The 16847-nt window shown below is 38.9% G+C and overlaps 1 protein-coding gene across 2 annotated transcripts in view; it reads left to right on the forward strand.

The window, feature by feature from the left end:
* kita (KIT proto-oncogene, receptor tyrosine kinase a) overlaps positions 1–16847 on the forward strand; it is a 70848-nt gene that overhangs the window by 24175 nt on the left and 29826 nt on the right. Inside the window, exons 2-5 of one of the 2 annotated variants that reach the window (XM_059989215.1) lie at positions 7413–7652; positions 10151–10441; positions 13634–13770; positions 16553–16715. In XM_059989215.1, the coding sequence (XP_059845198.1) occupies positions 7413–7652; positions 10151–10441; positions 13634–13770; positions 16553–16715 (831 nt within the window). The remainder of the gene's footprint in view (positions 1–7412; positions 7653–10150; positions 10442–13633; positions 13771–16552; positions 16716–16847) is intronic. The other variant, XM_059989216.1, reaches the window with a different exon arrangement.

The following is a 16847-nucleotide window of genomic DNA, read 5'->3' on the forward strand; positions in this document are numbered from 1 at the left end:
CGGAATCAATCCTAGCAAAGTTAGCATGATTTAGGCCAAATTAGTCAGAGGCACACTCCTAATACAGAAAATTTTGTTTGGATTAAATGTTGTTGGATCTTTGACTGCATACCTGCTAATCAGTATTTAGCTCTGATAAATGACAACTTCAGAATGGAAAACCAACCAGTCCTTTCAGAGCTTTAGTCCAGACAGAGGGACTGTAGCAGTAGACATTTTTATCTCGTCTCTCGGGTAGAGTATTATGTTGCTGTAAGTTAGTTTACCCAGCTGGGAAATCAGGGATGTTTATTGTAGGTAGATTATTGACTGACAGACAGGCTTAACATTAAACTCAGATCTTTTAGAGTGAATGACTGAATGGGTTTGTCTAATCAAGAAAGAGCCATGGTAAATGTGGAACTAACTGCATAAACATTTAGAGATCAAATAAGGTTTTACTTAAATTTTTGTGTCATAGATGTCATGTATAACCTTTACTAAGGTTGGTGGTGGAATGGTATCAGCTCCGGAGTCCGGAGCGAAGGCTCCCGAGTTCACATCCAAGTCGGGCCACCCCTGAGGGCGCTTTCCATCCTTGCTGGGTTGAACATCGAGCTAGCCACTCGGCCTCATAAAAAAATACAAGGGTCGAGTCAGGAACATTCATATCGTGACCCGGTTAATCCGAAAGGAGTCCTGACACCACGCGCCAGACAAGAATGGCTGACTAAAAGAAAGATAAAGTAGAAATGAAAACCCACATAAAATATCTATATATTCATCATTCCACAACTGGGCAAATAAACAGTCCTCTTGAATCAAACAGACAATTTTTAATTCTGCCCCGAAACTCATTTGGAGGGAATGGTGTGAATGATGGGACAGAGGTAAGATGGTTGGGAGTTAACCTTACAATTGCATACCCCACTATTTTCACTCCTTGTCTTCATCACAGAGGAGGGTAAATTCATTTGCAATGTTGGCGATTTGCAATGGTGTTATTGAGCCATCTGTTGTGACCGATTGAATTGTGCCTCATGGAACCTAGGAGATATAAAGGTATTCAACACAGCAAACCTTTTGGGAGGAATCTAGTTCTCCTCTCCTTACACAGTGTTTTATACCTTTTAAACACAAAGTCAACAATAAATGATCAATTACAATTTTAATTATTACAAATACCTATTTAATTTTAACATTTTGAATGTAATCAGGTCAGCTTCAAAGAATTACATATCTACAATGGGAGCACATTATAATTAGCAGAACTTTTTGAATATTCTGGTAGCTTGTCCAAAAACCTAAACTAAAGCATAAACTCTAGACCAAAACTATATCTTTTGTTAGAGTACTGAAGAATAGTTTGCTAACTATACAACTAGACAGAACATTAAGTTACAAAACAGACCTGTCATGGACTGTACATTAAGTGGCAGGGATGCACCTTAATATGGGTCATGGCTATCTGTTGCCTTCCAGACTCCATCCTGCATTTTCCAGTGACCTCCAATAAACATGAACATTAACCCACTGTCTTTTGTTGCATAGTTTCAATGCTACACTGTCAGAATATTCCACCCCTAATAATTAGTTCAATAGCCTCAATATATCAGTTGAAATTAAATTGTGAGCAGGATTTATTTCTTGAAAATTGGTTGTCTCCTTAATGAATATTTATTTATCTATTTTATTTACTTAGCGATACAGTGCAGAATAGCCCCCTGTGGCCCTTTGAGCCACACAACCCAGCAACCCCTGGCAAACCCTAACCTAATCACAGGACAACTTACAATGACCAACTAACCTGCCCGGACTGTGGGAGAAAACCAGAGGACCCAGGGGAAACCCATGCACTCGACAAGGAGGACGTACAGAACTCCTTACAGAGGATGCTGGGATTGAACTCTGAACCATGATGCTCCGAGTTGTAATAGGGTTGCTCTAACCGCTATATTGCTGTGGCACCTATCTGTATCCATAATTTTGTAACTCTGTAATAATCATTGACACCACGTATGCCACGTTGACTGCAGGCCTGACCAGCGGCACTCTCCCCATAGTTTTTATCAGATTTTAGTAACATAGAAACATAGAAAACCTACAGCACAACTCAGACCCAAAGCTGTGCTGAACAAGTCCTTACCTTAGAAATTACCTAGGGGTTACCCATAGCCTTCTATTTTTCTGAGCTCTATGTACTTGTCCAGGAGTCTCTAAAAAAGACCCTATTCTATCTGCCTCCACCACCATTTTTGAATAAAAAACTTATTCCTGACATCTCCTCTGTACCTACTTCCAAGCACCTTAAGACTATGCCTTCTCATGCTAACCATTTCAGCCCTGGGGAAAAAGCCTCTGACTATCCATACGATCAATGTCTTTCATCATCTTATATACCTCTATCAGGTTGCCTCTCATCCTCTGTCGCTCCAAGGAGAAAAGGCCAAGTTCACTCGACCTATTTTCATAAGACATGCTCCCCAATCCAGGAAACATCCTTGTAAATCTCCTCTGCACCCTTTCTATGGCTTTCACATCCTTCCTGTAGTGAGGCGACCAGAACTGAGCACAGTACTCCAGGTGAGGTCTGGCCAGGGTCCTATATAACTGCAGCATTACCTCTCAGCTCCTAAACTCAATCCCACAATTGATGAAGGCCAATGCACCGTATGCCTTCTTAACCACAGAGTCAACCTGCACAGCAGCTTTGAGTGTCTTACAGACTTGGACCCCAAGATCCCTCTGATCCTCCACGCTGCCAAGAGTCTTACCATTAATACTATATTCTGCCATCACATTTGACCTACTGAAATGAACCACTTCACACTTATCTGGGTTGAACTCCATCTGCCACTTCTCAGCCCAGTTTTGCATCCTATCAATGTCCTGCTGTAACCTCTGACAGCCCTCCACACTATCTACAACACCCCCAACCTTTGTGTCATCAGAAAATTTACTAACCCATCCCTCCAATTCCTCATCCAGATCATTTATAAAAATTATGAACTGTATTGGTCCCAGAACAGACCCCTGAGGCACAGCACTGGCCATCTACCTCCGTGCAGAATATGACCCATCTACAGCCACTCTTTGCCTTCTGTGGGCAAGCCAATTCTGGATCCACAAAGCAATGTCTCCTTGGATCCTATGCCTTCTTACTTTCTCAATAAGCCTTTCATGGGGTACGCTGTAAAATGCCTCGCTGAAATCCATACACACTATACATTTTTGTGGCAAGAGGAACAAGTATTGTAGTTTTTGTTTGCTGTGTCCTTGGCTGACAAGATCAGGTGTGCCACAGCTGCCTCCATAATGATGCCTTGGGACACCCCTGAACCAGACTGTGTAGACACACATCTGCCCACTGTGCTTCGTCCTTCACCTTCACTCCCAACCTTTACCAATCTCGCTGAGCCCATTTTCCACGCATACAGATGCCTGATCTTGCTCCAGTTTTGAAGGATATACTCTGACATTGACATCAATTCTGCTGCCTTTGGGCAGGCGTAAAGGTCAAGGTGCACAAAAGAGTCTTGGAATTTGAAGAGTTTACCACTCTGATTACTAATTTAGTCGCGCCTTTCGTCATAGCAATCAGAATAGAATGGTTGCTAACTTTGAGCTATTTCTAAACTTGCTGCCAATTATATGACGCGCAATAATACCCATGGGAACTTTTAGGCTAAAACAGGCTTTGAAATTGTTGTGAAAAAGCTTTTATAATAAGTTGTATGTTATGTTTATATAAACCAATCGAAAAGCAAGCTGCGATCCTAAACTCTGCATCATGATGCCAAAAAAAAACTTGTGGTAATGAAACATAAAGTAAATATTATATGGAAAAAGAGAGTATTTATATGTACCATTTGTTTAATGTTGATTCCAACCATTTACTGCCCAGCAAAATAAGAAATGTTTCTAGAAGTTGTACATGAAGTCAAATCCAAATATAGTCTTTTATGGAAAGAGAGTACTATATAACATCGTTATATCTAACTGTTAAATCAGAATCAGGTTTGAAATCACTGGCATATATTGTGAAATTTGTTGTTTTGCAGCAGCAGCAGTACATTGCAATAATTTAAAATATCTAAATTACAATAAGAAGTCTATGTTAAAAATGAAATTAAGTAAGTAGTGTATAAAGAAAGCAAAAAAATAGTGAGGTATTGTTCGTGGGTTCATTGTCCATTCAGAAATCTGATGGTGGTGGGGAAGAAGCTGTTCCTGAAGCATTACATGCATGTCTTCAGGCTCCTGTACCTTGTCCTTGATGGTATCAACGAGAAGAGAGCGTGCCCTGGGTGATGAGAGTCCTTAATGATGGATGTTGCGTTCTTGAGGAGTTACCTTTTGAAGGTGTCCCTTATGCCGGGGAGGCAAGTGCCCAAGATGGAGCAGGCTTTATTTATAACTTTCCGCAGCCTTTTCCATTTCTGGGCAGTGGCCCCTCTATACCAGGCGTTGATGCACACTGTTCCCTCTAAGATGCATGGGTGCTTGGCATTTGTTACCGCACAGGTGGAATTGTATGCAGCTAAGAAAGAGTTTGCAGAATGTGGAAGATTTTCTTTATTGTACTGTATTTTATTATACCCTTCAATTAATAAATAACATCAGAAGAATGCGATTTTTCAATTTTCATTCTAATTGTTCATTGCAAGCATATTACAAAAAGAACATTAAAAGTGCCTTGCCATTTTCAAGGCATGTAAGAATTTCCTGCTCCGAGCAATGGTTGGTCCACACAGCTGTAAAAAAATAGAGGGAACATTGGTGATGAAGCCAGTTAGAATGCTCTCCACGGTACACCTGTAACAATTTCAAGAGTCTGGTGACATACCATGTCTCCACAAACTGCTAATGAAATATAGCCTCTGTTGTAAAAACCAAATTCCGATTGAGGTTAGAGACAGAGTGAGATGCACGTCAGCTCTGGCAGGGTTTGCAAGCCGTACCTTTCTACAAAGTGATATTTAACATGCATTGGTGTGATATGTTAGTCCTAGATGAGCTCAATGTCTTTTATACATGCTTTGAAAGGAAGAATGAAACTACACCCGTGCAAATCCCTGCAGCATCTGGTGGCCATGTGATATCTGTCTCAGAGGCCGATGTCAGAACCTCTTTCAAATGGGTGAACCCTCACAAGACATTAGGCCTTGATGGTGTAGCTGGTCGGGCTCTGAATATCTGTGCCAGCCAACTGGTGGGAGTATTCCAGGACATTTTCAATCTCTCACTTCTGCAGTCGGAGGTTCCCACTTGCTTAAAAAGGGTGACAATCAAGAAGAGCAGGCAGAGCAGCCTCAGTGACTACTGCCCAGTTGCACACAGATCTACTGTGATGAAGTGCTTTGAGAGGTTGCTCATGATTCGAATCAACTCCTGCTGAAGCAAGGACATGGACTTGTTGCAGTTTTCTTATTGCCACAATAGGTCTACAGCATATGCAATCTCAGTGGCTCTGCACTCAGCCTGGACAATAGTGACACCTATGTCAGGCTGATGTTTATTGACTACAGCTCAGCATACCTCAGTTCTAATCAACAAGCTCCAAAACCTGGCCTCTGTCCCTCCCTCTGCAACTGGACCCTTTACTTACTGAATGGGAGACCGCTCGGTGTGGTTCAGAAATAACATGTCCACCCCTCTGATAAGCAACACTGGTTTACTTCAGGGATGTGTGCTTAGCCCACTGCTCTACTCACTCTATACCCATGACTATATTGCTAGGCACAGCTCAAATGCTATCTATAAATTTGCTGACAACACAACTATTGTTAGCAGAATTTCAGATGGTGATGAGAAGGTGTACAGGAGTGAGGTAGCTCAGCTGGTTGAGTCACAGCAACAATTTTGCACTCAACATCAGTAAAGACAAGGAATTGATAGTGAATTTCAGGAAGTGGAAGTCGAGGGAACACACCAGTCCTTATTGAGGGATCAGCAGTGGAAAGGGTCAGTAGTATCACGTTCCTGGGTGTCAACATCTCTGAGGATCAATTCTGGGCTCAACATATTGGTGTAATTAGAAAGAAGGCATGACAGCACTATATTTCATTTGGAGCTTCATGAGAATTGGTATGACAACAAAGACTCTTCAGATTTCTACAGATGTACTGTAGAGAGCATTCTAACTGGTTCTCTCATTGACTGAGCCACTGCACAGCATTGGGGGAAACTGCAGAAAATTGCAAACACTGCAGCTCCAGCATGGCCTCCCCAGCATCAAAGACACCTTCAAAAGTCAATGCCTCAAAAGGACAGCATCCATCACTAAGGGCCCCCATCACCCAGGACAAGCCTACTCCTCATTGCTACAATCCAGGAGGAGGTACAGGAGACTGAAGATACACTCTCAACATTTCAGTAACAGCTTCCTCACCTCTGCCATCAGATTTCTGAATGGACAATGAACCCATGAACACCTCATCAGTATTTTTCCCATTGTTTTTGCACCACTAATTAACTACTAATTAAATTTGATTTACTTTTTTTATATATACTATTTATTGTGATGTATAGTTATTGTTATGTATTCCAGAGTACTGCTGCTGCTGCAAAACAGCATATTTCACAATATGTGCCAGGGATATTAAATCAGATTTTGATTTCGATTTGTGCTTTCTTTGTAATTGCATCAATGTGTTAGAGCTGGGATAAATCTTCAGAGATGTTGACACTCAGCAATATGAAACTGCTCACCCTTTCCAATATTGATCCTCAATGAGGACTGGTGTGTGTTCCCATGATTTCACCTTCCTGAATTCCGCTATTAATTCCTTGATCTAACTTAATTAAACTTTCAATTTAATTTTTTTTGTTCATGAGTAAGGAAGGTAGAATAGCAAAGTCACTGCCTGGTATGGAAACACCAAGGCACTTGAATGGAAAATCCTACAAAATATAGTGGAAACGGCCTAGTCCACGATGGGTAAAGCTGTCCCCTCCATTGAGCACGACTACATGGAGCGCTGTCATAGGAAAGCAGCATCCATCATCAGGGACCTCTAACATCCAGATCATGCTTTTTTATCACTGTAGCTATCAGGAAGAAGATACAGGAGTCTCAGGACTCACACCACCAGGTCCAGGAACAGTTACTACCCCTCAACCATCAGGCTCTTGAATCAGTAGGGATAATTTCATGCAACTTCACTTGCCCCATCATTGAACTGTTCCCACAACCTATGGACTCACTTTCAAGGACTCTTCATCTCATGTTCTTAATATTTATTGTTTATTTATTTACCCACTCTGTTGGGTACGTCTTTCATTGACTTCATCATGGTTTTTGGATTTACTGAGTATGCCCACAAGAAAATGAATCTCCAGGTTGTATATGGTGATATATATGTACTTTGATAATAAATTTACTCTGCACTTTGATCTTCTGAATTTAACTATTACTTATGTTTTTTATACAGGTGTGGCTATAACTTTGATTAAACAGAAAAATGATCCATTAATCAAGAAAAGTGGTGATGATATTAATCTTGAATGTAAAGACTGGTCCGTAGTACAATGGGTAACTCCAACAATTGCTAAAAAGAGCATTGTTCGCAACAGTGTTAACATCAAATCAGCGGAGCCAAAACATACGGGCCAATACACATGTATTAATCCCAATTCATCTGAGAACCGGTCTCTTTACTTGTTTGTGGAAGGTAATTTCTCTGTTATCCTACTAATTTCCAAAAACTACAAAACAACTCCAGGTTCCCTTTGGTAGATTTCCATCTCCCAATGAGATAAATTTGTTCCAATCTCAGACAGATACAGGTACTAATCCCAGTTTTTCTGAGAAGTTCTGTCTCTGTTACTTTGTCAAATTACTTGTCTTTATTTGAAAACTCATATTTGATGTGGCTGGGCAATTGGAATAAATGGTCAGTAAGTAACATTCAATGGAGTGGGGACAATTAAATAAATAGTCACAAGTAAGTTAAAAATTTTGAAAAGCTTTGGAAAGCCTCAGAATTTTTCAGTTTCTTTAGTTATGATGACTCAATTAAATAGACAGCTAGGCTGCAGAGCATTAGCATAAGGTACTTAACCTGAGAAAACATACCAGCAGGCCTCAAGGAGAGCCTCTGTCCCATCTTATCAAACATCTTTCATTCTGCTTTTTGATGCCCCTTGCACTTTGTCCTCCTGCACTGTACTCTCTAACTATGACACTTATGTTCTGTTATTTGCTTTTTTCCACTCTGCTACTACCTCATTGTACTTGTGTTTGGAATGATCTGTCTGGATGGTATGCAAACTAAGCTTTTCGCTTATATCTCAGTGCATATGACAATAATAAATGTATTACTGGTTACCAATAACACAGTGGTCAAGTTACTATTCACAGCCCTGCGTTATAGCTACAGATGTGATGTGTGTGTGTTAAGTGCCTCACAGCCACGTACACTGAAGATCTTTACTTATTTTTGATGCAATTGCTGATTTCTCCCAGCTGGGCTAACCAGACATGCATTCCTTGGGTAGATTTCCCAGCAGAAAATTTGCACTATAGACACAGATATTAGATTTCACATTAAAAAATGTTTTTGTTTATTTATGGGCAGTACATTTTCTCCAAACTCCAAGTCATGAGACTCCAAAAGAAATTAATTTGTGATATCCTTGCTTAAAGAAGTTGCATTATGATTTTTAAAAATTCCATTTCCACATGCATTCATGGGCAACAGTAAGAAGAAGGATGAGATATAGGCAGAGGGATAGGGGAAATTGGGTGGGGTAAGGTGTGGGGTAATAGCCCCCTATACTATGGATCAGATCACATGTCGTTATTACACTGCTACTACATCCTAATCATTGAACCCAGTGAGTTCACAGCTGCAGTTTGCACCAATGCTGACTGCTACCAAGCACTTCTCATATATCAATGGGGTGAGCTATTTGAAAGTAAAATCTACTATCCAGTCACATCTCTTTAATTCAAGTACAGTTCCTGATTTTCCTTATGATATACTCCTTGTTTCACTATGAAGGAGCAACAAAGTTCACGGGCCCTTTCAACTTAAGCAGTAATTGATTTTGTTCGTTGAGATTGTTCACTACGTGCATAAAATATAGGGTGGGACAGTGAGGAAGGGGGAACACCACCATTATTAGGGTAAATTGCAACAGGATTCTACTCAAGTTTTCTAACAGTTGAACACCTACTGGAAATACAAGTGTTGTAGATGCAAACCTGTCATATCAACACAAAATGCTTTTTATGCGTGATTCACACTTAAAAACAAGTATAAATGTTTCATCTGTAATCCATTTTCTAGGTTATAGAGTTTTCCAGATATACATATATAAGGTTTGAATGATACTCCTTTGTTTGAAATTTATGCATCCTTGCACAGACCGTGAAAATACTTCACATTTGCACTGATTGGTCAGGGATGCTGGTTGAGCGAATTAACATCTATACTTGTCACTTCGGCATTCCTGGGCAAAAACCCAAAGATTACACCAATGTGATTCTTTTTCTTCAGGTGAACTTTCAAAGGCCAGATTGAATAAGAGAATCCAAATGCTTAAACTGCACTTTTAGAATTCTCCTCTTGGAGCAGAAATCCTCCTCAATCTACATGCACCAACGTATCATGAAATTTGTTGTGAATCTGACGAAAAGGGTTTTTGCTAAGTTTTCTCTAGTTCTTTTGCCAATCATCTTAAATCTGTGAATCTCTGCCATACGCCTTTTCTGCACAATGTATTCCAAACTGTATTAAATAAAAAAGAATTCAAAATACCCTTGAATAAAATGTTCTTTTTTGATAACATCTTGATTCAGCATAACGAAAAATACACACTTGTGCAATTTAATTATTTTTGCAGCAAAAAATGGATATGTTGTGTAGTTAGTATTTTAACAGAATTTCAAACACTGTACTTCAAATATCAAACACAAGGAAATCTGCAGATGCTGGAAATTCAAACAACAACACACACAAAATGCTGGTGGAACACAGCAGGCCAGGCAGCATCTATAGGGAGAAACACTGTCAATGTTTCGGGCCGAGACCCTTCGTCAGGACTTCAAATATCACATCATTTAATGCTTCTACATTCTATATGTGACAAGAAAAGTTTATTAATTGTATGCATTTGGATTTGAAACCATTCTTGTTTTAATTTTAGTATTTTCTTTTGTTTTAAGACTCCAGGAATTTGTTTGTGCCTCCATCAATTTGGCAGACGTTCATTAGTGGCTATGAAGGATCTGAGGCAGTTATACCGTGTCGAGTAACATCTCCAAACATTGACGACTTCAGACTGGAGAGAAGTAAAGGAGCCAACATGCCCCAAAACCTATCCTATACAGTTGACATCTACACTGGAATAAGTATCACAAATCTGAAGCGGAGTTTTGATGGGTATTATGTGTGCACTGCCAGAAAGGATGGAAAACTGAGGAAATCTAAAGATTATAAATTGCAGATAGTACCAGGTAATATTATCTTTTGAATCATGCTATGGTTTTGTTTTTAAAAATGGTTGATCTTATCAATATTCATTACAGCACAAAATACCTTATAATTGTCCTCATCAATGTTTCCTTGCTACTTCCTTCCACCCTTGACCCTAGTGCCAAAGACTGAATTATGTAACAACGAAAAGAGCTGAAAATGGTTATCAGGTCAGGCAGCATGTGTGGAGAGGGAAACTGTGCTAGTGTTTCATGTCAATGCCCTTTGTCTAATGGAACCTGCTGAGTACTCGCAGAGCAACACACGCAAAATGCGAGAGGAACTCACCAGGTCAGGCAGCATTTATGGAAACGAATTAACAGTTGAAGTCCTTGGCTGAGGCAATTCCTTGGACTGCTGCCTGACCTGCTGAGTTCCTCAGCATTTTGTGAATTTTGCTCTTGATCTACAATATTTGCAGAATCTCTTGTGTTTATTAGTCTTTGCCACACGCTTTATATTTACATTAGCTACTTTTCATGCCTGAAGCTGGACAAGCCATTATTATTGTCTCAGTTTCAAAATGCTGACATTCATGTTCAAGTATTTTCATTGTTTCATTGTCCCAAATGCTGTAAATTTTAGCTATTACTCTAAAGGCATCTGGTCTCCTCCAATTCTGACCTGTTAATTCCTGGATTTAATTTCTCTCACACTGCTGATTAATTCTGGTTCAGAATTTCTATATTTGAGTTGAGTCAGCAGAGCATATTCTAGTCTCCCATAAGCTAGATTTGGTTATCAGTTGTGGTTTAAAATTACATATTTTGGCCAAATTCCAATTAGCCACAAAATTCTTACGTTCAGTTAGAATATCAGGGGTGGCCCACCTTTTACATTCCATGTGTCAATTTTTTCACGCACGAGTTCTATATTAACATAGTTTTACAAGTATTGTGGGGGTACAAGGGTTGTATGGCGTCAAAAAATTGACACATGGAATGTACAAGGTTGGCCACCCGAGTTAGGTAATTGATCACCATTGTCCTTGCAGGCATGTAAACATCAAAACTTGGTATCTTTTATAATATGTAATTGCTAGATCTGTGATTAAATATGTTTATAACTAATATATTAATTGTTTTAGATTATGCATCAATTTACAATTATTATGGAGTCATAGAAGAATACAGCATAGAAATGGGCCCTCTGGCTCAACTCAGCTCTGTCTAGCTAACTCATCTGCTTGTGTATAGCCCATATCCCTCTAAACCATTCCCATCTACTTATATCTACAAGTGTATACAAGTGCATTTTAAAAGCAGTAGTTGTACCTATCTCTACCATTTTCTTTGGGAACTCATTCTATAAACTCACTACCCTTTATATGCCCCTCAGGTTCTCTGTCAATCTTTCCCCTCTCAATCTTAAGCCCTCTAGTTTTAAACTCCCTTACACTGGTAATAAAACTATGACCATTCACCTCATGTATACCCCTCATGACTTCACAAACTTCCAGGGCAAAAAGTCCAGCCTCTCCTTAGAAACCCAACATGCCTGTGAATCTTTTCTGTGCCCTCTCTAGCTTAAATACATGCTTGCTATGTCAATCATTCCTTCCTGAAGTGGAGAGATAGAAATAGCAATGCAACTGGCAGAGGCACAGGTTTTCACAGACCTTGAGACCTGGGCTCAATCTTGACCCCAAGTACTGTTGGTGTGGGGTTTATGCATTCTCCCTGTACACTAAGTGTGTTTCCACAGGGGGCTCCAATTTTCTCTCATGTCTCAAAGATGTGCAGGTTGGTAGATTAATTGGCCATTAGTGTGGAGGTGAGTGGCAAAGTCTAGAGAGTTGATAAGAATCTGAGGAGAACAAAAAATGGGAGCAATGGAGATCTGGTGTAAAACTGGGGGTTTGTTGTGAGCATAATCTCGGAAGACTGAAGTCCCTGTTTCTTCATTTCATCTCTTTACGATTATGTCTCTAAACAAGTAAGTACAATGAAAAGTGATAAACACCTGGCCATTCACAGTTCACAGTCATAGCACACGTGGTCATGGCTGTTGAAGTACAACCACAACTTTGCACAACCTGGAAAAAAAAATCCAGTTTTTATTTGCTTTATCTTTCTGCCTCTTCTATGCTATTGGATCATTTGAAGGGAAGAGTTTACCATCAATCAAAGCACAGTGATTAGATGACCATTTATCCACCACCATTGTACAAACTTTGTAAATCCATGACATTAAAGTCATTGCCTTTCAATGAATATAATTTGTATTGGTCTCAGTTTTATTTAGTTAGAAATGCAGCAATATTCCCTAAAAGGTCCATGATCCAGATTCTTAATAATTCTGTTTTTGGGTCTCCAATCACCTCAAAACAAATGCTAAATATTAATCTCTATGATACACTGTACCTTTCTCATATTAAAAGTAAAAAGGCAATATATCTGAAAGCAGTACCTCTACATGCACTATGCTTCCCCATTGTTGGAACAGTGTATTTGCTTAGATGTGCTCAACTCCACACTGAGGGTTCATGACATGACTTTCTGCTTCAATGGACAAGCTGCTGCTTGCAATTAAACTCTCTATACATTATTCAACATCTATCTTTTTTTAAATTATTCAAGCATTGTTGATTGTAAATATATTTTAGGGAAGAAACAAATGTGGAAGTACATACATTTACTTTTGATCTGTTGGTTCTGATACTGAAACGAGGTTTCTATGTGCAAAGGAGAAATTAGTATTATGCGGTAAGGAAAGATAAGATTGATTGACTTAACGAGCTGAGAGATGGCCTTATGTAAAAGCCTGTAAATCGTTTACATAAATCCTATCTGAAAGAACCAGTTTATGTCTCATTTGAGTGAATAGTGCGAAGGAAGTTTGTTCTCTTGTGGATTTTTCAGCAAATTTGATAAAAATAATATGCCAACATTCAAGATTTTTGCATTAAATTCTGATGTGTGTGTTATGAGAAAAAAAGACACAGAATGTACTATAAATACGAGCATTTTCTTTTCTAATACCAGAAATTTACTTACTTATATCAGATAAACTAGTATTTTGCCATTAAGGAATGGCATTAATTCACGTTCAACTGCTATCCAGGATTTCACAATATGATGAATATTAAGTGATTTGAATCAGAAAGAGGTGGTTGTTGCTAGTAAATGTCATCAATAATAACTCGTAATTAAATTATGCATGCAATGTTTCAGTCCCCAAAAGTCCACCAGAAATCAATTTGGAAGTAAATAAGGAGTTGCTGAAGGAAGGAGAGACGTTTCAGCTGTCTTGCATAGTCAAAAATGTAAACCATGAAGTAACTGTGAACTGGAACCATCCACAAACTACAGTAAGTATGGTAACATGTTCGGATATTTTCATAGCCAACAGTTTTCACTCTGCCAGTAAGAACATAACTATGGGAAGTGTACAGACTATTTGACATACTCCTTTAACCAGTGGCAGAACAATTTATTCACTCGTATCAGTTTCTTTTAACCTCCTGTGAGAAATAAGACACAAGGCTGGCAACATAATCTGTAGAGGCTTCTGCTGGATATTCCATGTTGAGGTTCTGCATTCCAATGGGTGTTCTGAGTTGCTAGGAACATAAAGTGGGGAGGAAGATTCTAAATATATTAATTCAGATATTAGAGAAACTGGTAAGAAAAGGAACACAGATTGAATACAGGAAGATTGGCAAGAATAGAGTAGCTCAGATCAGAAGGTTAGTTCATTTTGAGTATATTGAATATAACCTTCTAAAGAAGGAAGATCCTGAACTAGACTGTGGTTGGGGCATATTAGATTTGGTAAAGGATAATAAGAGAGACAGATAATAATCTAACAGTAAGGTAAAACGCAGGAGAATATCGGCCTAAGTTTTAGAACTCAGATCTCCAGAGCTAGCATTTGAACTCACTGTTTAGCCTAGTGGCAATAGTTGTACTCAGTGAACTCTACCTGACATCAGTGAGCGCTTTGAGGAAGCAACTGAAGTATCAGGGGTAAGTCAACGGGTTGAGTGAGTTAGGGCTTTTTTCTTTTGAGTGAAGGAGGATGAAAGATGACTTGATAGAGGTGTACACAATGATAAGAGGCTTACATATAGTGGACATTTTCCCAGGGTGGAAATGGCTAATATAAGAGGGCATAAGGTGATTGGAGGGAAATATAGAGGGATGTCAGAGGTCAGCTTTTTACACGAGAGTGGTGGATGCATGGAAATCATTGCCAGGGCTGGTGGGACAGACACATAAGTGATACAAGAAATTCTGAGACAGACATATGAATGATAGAAAAATGAAGAGAGGGAAGGCTTAGACTGATCTTAGATAAATTTACCAAATTGGCACAACATTGTGCCCTCTCTCCTTTCTTCCCCAATTCTAGTGATTCTGTGATTGCCTGGTCTTCCTCACTTAAGCACTAACACACAGCTCTTGCAGAGGGATCTCAAAGGATCTGCCCAACTGCCATGCTCCCCTGCCAGCTCTCCACCAGACCATCTACCATCTCTGCCAGTTCCAGAGGGGAAGTTTTGGTGATGCTTGTTTGACTGTGAAATTGGGTCAAGCCTCTCTATGGAACCTTTAGGCTGGCAGTATTATCACTCAGACCATTGACCTCCCTATAATATACTTTATATTAGTTTCTATGGGTCTTCAGTGGAATGATAGCTAATATGTTCAAATGATAATTCTTTATGGAGTTAGTAATGGAATGAATCTAGTAAATGACATATTGAAACAGTCACAATTTTTGTTAACATAAAAGAAAATGCCAGAAATATTTGGCAGGTCAACCAAAGATCCTGGACTAATCAATTAGTTTCCATTGATTTTGAAATGTTTGCTCATAAGTTTTTATGAAGTTAACTATACAGTAAGAACCTCAGTTGATTGTGCAAATTGACGTAATGACCGTTAGGAATCATTCTGGATTTACTGGACAGAAAGCACATGCACACACACCACACACATATATCTACCAGTTCAGCTCTCTGCTGTCTTCTTAAATACTTTATGATCCTGTGGTTGTTGGCCTCAACAGATCTAAGGATGGGTGCTACTCTTAAAACTACTCACCCTCTTGGGCTGTAAGGCAGCCTGCCATGTAATGGGTCATGAATGTATCCCAGACAAGCCCCCAAATGATGTGACTGTGAACTGAGCCACTCAGAATTTGGAACTGGAAGTCTTTGTTCAACACAGCAAATCTTCTGAAGTGAATCTAGTTTTCCTCTCCTCACATCATGTTTTATATTTTTTATACACAAAGATAACAATAAACAATTAACAATCATTTCAGTGACTGAAATCACTTTGACATTTTGAATGCAGTCAGGTTAATTTAGCAGAATTATAATGGTAGAACATCCCAATTAGAAGAACCCCTATGAATATTCATATACTAGTAGCTGTATGATGCAAGAGTTTCAAAACGCAAACTCCAGACATCCGAAATATATTTCATTTGGTGCAATGTTGAGGATTGGTCACTGAATATGTAACTAGCCAGATAATTAAGTGACAACACAGAACAGTCCTAAACTGTGGATTATGTGACAGGGATAAGCCTTCATCATTAGGTTAATTCAGGAAATGGCCACATCATCCCTTCCCTGATCTCATCCTGAAGTTTTCAATGGCCACCAATTAACAGAAACCTTTATTTATTGTCTTCCCCTGAATAATTTCAATAGTAGGGAATCGGATTGACCCTATCGAATGTTTGGCCTTAAAGTATCAGTTGAAGTTAAACTGTAAACAGGTTATATTTTCTGAAAGTTCACTCTTCTTAATTAATAGCCACAATCCATAATTTCATAATTCCAGAATAATCCCTAGTAATTATCAAAGATAAAAAAGTTTTGTATTAGATTTTGAGATTAGAACTTTGTGTTTGAGGATGTCAACAATTTTAGTTATTGTTGGGTGGAATTATATGATTTATAACAGTGAAGATCTACTGGATTTATGAAAATCAACTATAAATTCAAGCAATGAATTAACAGAACTGTAATGCTGAGAATAAGCTTTGTGAAGAGTTTTGTATTGCCTAGACAAGCTAAAGTAGAGCATAATTAATCACATGAAATAAGATTGTTTTCTCTTACATATTACTTCCAGGCAACCACAAAGACGAAGTTATCCAACAACTTCCCTAACCACTATAAAGCCACAGAGAGACTGACCATTGATTCAGTGAAAGTGAATGACACTGGACATTTCACCTGTTTTGCCAAGAATCGGTTTGGCATGTCAAATGCTACAGTGTTCCTACAAGTTGTAGGTAAAACACTTTGTACAACAGAAGACGATACCATTTGAATTCCTTGGATACACTGTATTTCAAATACACTGTAATAAGGACCTTATTCAAAGTTATAAGTTTTTTTTCATTAATACATTTTTTGCAAGTTAT

The sequence above is a fragment of the Hypanus sabinus genome, chromosome 14, assembly GCF_030144855.1.
Source record: "Hypanus sabinus isolate sHypSab1 chromosome 14, sHypSab1.hap1, whole genome shotgun sequence".
In the NCBI taxonomy this organism is placed as follows: Eukaryota; Metazoa; Chordata; class Chondrichthyes; order Myliobatiformes; family Dasyatidae; genus Hypanus; species Hypanus sabinus.